The following is a 4,279-nucleotide window of genomic DNA, read 5'->3' on the forward strand; positions in this document are numbered from 1 at the left end:
GTCTATACGAGTCAAAACCGGGATGTATGTCTATGTTGTCGAAACGAATTGGGAAATTAGTCGAGAGGCATGGGTGTATTTTAAGGTGATATGTTAGGTTTGGAATGATTTGGATCGTCGTTTCGAAGTCTAAGGATAAATACGAAAAGTTATGCTTTTAGGGGTAAAACGGTCATTTTACACCCAAAGATTTATTAGGCATCATGACAGTGCCCTGGATGCTGTAAAAATGATAATATTCTTATTTTAAATGTTTATGGAATTTTATGATGGAACAATAATGCTAAAAGATATGTTGCATGCTTGGTTTAAAAGAAAAATAATTTTATATGCTTGAATTTTTATAAGTGATGAAAATACGAAAAGTTGAAGTGGGTGAAGTAATTGTGACAAATACGATAATACGATGATTATGATGATATGTAAGGTCAAGACTTTGTTGACTGGTGAGAGTGTCGCTGATGTCCCCGCCGTCCAATACTGTGGTAATACGTAGATTGATCCATCGACCTTCAGCTGATACGAAAATCACAATTAAATATCATGTTTGGGTATTGTTTTATTGATTACTTGGTTTCCTATTATCAAAATTATATTGCATCTAGTTTGGAACGAAACTTCGAAATCGAGTTGTGACAATCCTCGCCCAATTCAAAAAATAATCAAAAGTGTTTTTAAGCTTAACCTCTGATTACACACGATCAAACTAATAATATATTATGCTTGGCCTACACGTTTGGCCATGCTTCGAGTCGCTGTAACACAATCAAGCACGGAAAAAAATGAGTTTAGTGTGAGGTTAGAAAACCATGTGTGTGTCTTTAGTCCATCCTTTCTCAACAACCAATGTTAAAGCCACCAAAATTTAAGGTAAACCTTGCATTGATATGCTTCTGTGCAAGCAAGTAAAGTATGTGTGTCTCAGTGCGTGAAACTGAGCTTTACTTTCTATTCAATTTCTTTAATCTTCTTGCTCTTTATTATCGCTCGGAAATCAATACAAAATCATCAGAAGAAGGCAAGGGAAAACAGCTTATTAGACCTCACATTGGCTAAAATGTATGATGCGGTATCTTCTTGGAACAAGAATATGGTGTGTCAATATAAAGATAACCTATCCAAAATCAATGGACTCTGGTTTAACAGGAACCCTTTACATTTTGCCATTCCTCTCTTTTTGTTTCAGCTTTCTTTAATATCTATAACATCTCTGCTTATCGAAAAATGCCTCCATCCTCTTGGACAATCGTCCATAGTAGCGCAAATTTTCGTAAGTCCCAATATTTCTTCTGTCACCAATTCTTGATGCTTATGCTTGAAGATTTGTTAACGATGTTTGCATTATATGTTTGTTTGTTTCGCAGGGTGGTATATTGTATGGCCCTTCGATATTGGGTCATTATGATGTTCTTGGAGCTACTATATTTCCTACTAGAAGCATATTGCCGCTCGAGACAGTCGCCTCACTTGGTATTATGTACTTCTTCTTCGCGATTGGGGTGAGGACGGATCCGGTGACGATGGTCCGGCCAGGGCGACAGGGTTTGATAATAGGTGTTTCAGCTATGTTCCTTACACTGGTGCTCACGGTTTCGTTATCTCTTCTTTTGAAATCTTGCATCATTATGGATAATTCACTTGCGAGAGCTTTACCGTTCATAGCGGCATCTCAGTGTTTGACTCCGTTTCCGAATATCTCCTGCCTTCTTGCTGAGCTTGGGATGCTTAGCAGCGATTTAGGCTGTATAGCAACCACATCTTCGATGACTTGTGACTTAATAGGTATGTCTCTAGTCGCTGTAATGCTAGGAATACTACAATCGGGGAGCGAACCTTTGAATTCCACTCTGTCGATTTCTTCGGCCTTTCTATTTGTTCTTGCTATGATATTTCTGGGTAAGCCAATAATAAAAAGAGTTGCGAAAAGAATACCAAATGGTGGGAAATCCTTGGACGAAAACTGTGTTGTTTGTTTTCTGGCTTGCACCCTGGTGGTTGGATTCATTTCAGAAGTGATTGGACAACATTTTGTGCTTGGACCGTTAGTCTTTGGTCTGGTTGTTCCAGATGGACCGCCTTTGGGTGCACCCCTGATCTCGAGGATCGATTACATGGTCGGGAAATTTCTGTACCCGACATTCCTCACGACTAGTGGATTGAAAACGAACATATTCTCATTTGATTTCCAATCCTTTTGGATTTTGATGCTTGTAATCATCTTTTCTTGCATTGCCAAGATCGGTTCTGTCATAATTGCATCTCATTTTGTGAACATAAACTTTCAAGATTCTATTGTTCTTGGGCTTATGCTGAATGCTAGAGGCGTTTGTGAGCTTATTGTTTACAATCTGTGGAGGGATGGAGGGGTAAGTCAGATTGAATCTCTTGAATCAATCCATTTATTTATAATTTATCAGTAAGTTGATTTAATTACTTTTGATGGCAGGTTCTCAGAGATCAAGAATTTGCTCTGTGTGTTATATCAGTAATAGCAGTAACAGCCATCATAACCCCATTGATAAAGATCCTCTACGACCCTTCGAAACGCCATGTCCCCCTTAAGAAAAGGACGATTCAGAATTTGAAACGGGAGGCTGAGCTCCGAATAGTGGTCTGTATCCTCAACCAAGATAACGTTCCTTCTATCGTTAACCTACTCGAGGCGTCTGATGCGACGAAACAGAGCCCAATTGCTGTCATAGCTGTCCTATTAGAAGAGCTTGTAGGCCGAGCCACTCCCATGCTTGTTGCCCACCAATCGACACGAACTCTACATTCAAGTGACTCGAGATCAGGCCACATCATCAATGCTCTACGCCAATACGAGCTCTGCAACGAAAGATGCGTCACTATCCAGTCATTCAGCGCCATTTCCCACCTACAAACGATACATGACGATATATGCCGTGTTTCGTTAGACCAAAATGCCACCATCGTCATCCTGCCATTTCACAAGCATTGGGAGATTGATGGCTCCATTGGATCGGTGAACAAAGCTATCCAGAACTTGAACATTAAGGTCATGGACAAGGCCCCTTGCTCGGTCGGTATCCTTGTAGACCGAGGAATCTTAACCGGCTCGTTGTCCATTCTCAACAACCAAGCCACCTACCGTGTCGCTGTTATCTACATCGGGGGACCGGATGATGCAGAATCACTTTGTTATGGGGCCCGAATGAGTAGGCACAACAATGTTACTCTGACAGTTGTTCGGTACCTACTCTTCGGATGCGACACGGCAAAGGAGCGGAAACATGACAACAACTTGATAAACGAGGTCCGACACACGAACATGGGTAACGAGAACTTCATCTACCAAGAGCAAGTTGTGAAAGATGGAGTAGGCCTATCAGCATCTTTGAGAACTCTTGAAACAAGCTTTGATTTGCTTATAGTTGGGAGGAATCATCAAGCATCACAAATACTAATGGGACTTGGGGCGTGGAGCGAGTGCCCGGAGCTAGGGGTGGTGGCTGATGTCCTAGCCTCACCGGATTTCGGGAGCACCTCCTCCGTACTGGTGGTGCAGCAGCATAGACTGATAGGAGAAAAGATTAAGAATAGGATGATGAAACCAGTGGTGATTAGTCATGAGTCGTTGCATGATCCAAGAACCGGCGGGCTGGCTACTGCGGCAACAGGGGCTAGTGAACCTGTTGAGTCTAGGTGGGAAATTTCAATTGATAATGCTGATCATCGTGTTTAGATCAAGAGGATTCCAAATGGCTTGTGTGTAAATAATTTATTGAAGTTTGTAGAATATTGTTTTTTCTTTTAGTAGGTATCTTGTGAGACGATGCTACGGATTTTCATCTGTGGAGACATGTCAACTCTGCTCGTATTTACAATAATAAATAATATTTTTTCATGAGTAACTAAAATAAGAGATTCATCCACAAAATTGACTCGTCAAACCTTCTCAAAAAAGTTTTTATATTTTTATTTATTGTTCTTTTGGTGTAGTTGTGCATGCAACAAAAGTCTTGGTTAGAACTATATGTACAGAGGAGCCTCCAACATAGGCAAGAATCTTGATTTCTTTTATCCTCAAATTTTTTATATGTTTTTATTATTTATGTAATTTTTTTACTTAGCACATTAAAGCATATCTTTTCACGCTCAAAACTCAATTCATCTTTTTAATTCTAAAGCACAATTTCATTGAATAATACAATGTAATGACTTTTATATATATTAGCATGAAACACGTGTGGTTTACGTAAATACCAATTATATAATAAAAATTGAAATTTTGATTTTCTCATATTAGAAAAATAAA

The 4,279-nt window shown here is 39.5% G+C and overlaps 1 protein-coding gene across 1 annotated transcript; it reads left to right on the top strand.

Moving 5' to 3' along the window:
- Positions 1-826: 826 nt before the first annotated feature.
- On the top strand, positions 827-3,858 carry LOC142549225 (cation/H(+) antiporter 15-like). The gene is made up of 3 exons (XM_075658062.1): positions 827-1,270; positions 1,365-2,366; positions 2,447-3,858. Exons 1-3 carry the CDS (start codon positions 1,058-1,060, stop codon positions 3,704-3,706), a joined length of 2,475 nt encoding a protein of 824 aa, XP_075514177.1. The 5' UTR covers positions 827-1,057; the 3' UTR covers positions 3,707-3,858.
- The last annotated feature ends 421 nt before the right edge of the window (positions 3,859-4,279 follow it).

The sequence above is a fragment of the Primulina tabacum genome, chromosome 6 (genome assembly GCF_025594145.1).
Source record: "Primulina tabacum isolate GXHZ01 chromosome 6, ASM2559414v2, whole genome shotgun sequence".
In the NCBI taxonomy this organism is placed as follows: Eukaryota; Viridiplantae; Streptophyta; class Magnoliopsida; order Lamiales; family Gesneriaceae; genus Primulina; species Primulina tabacum.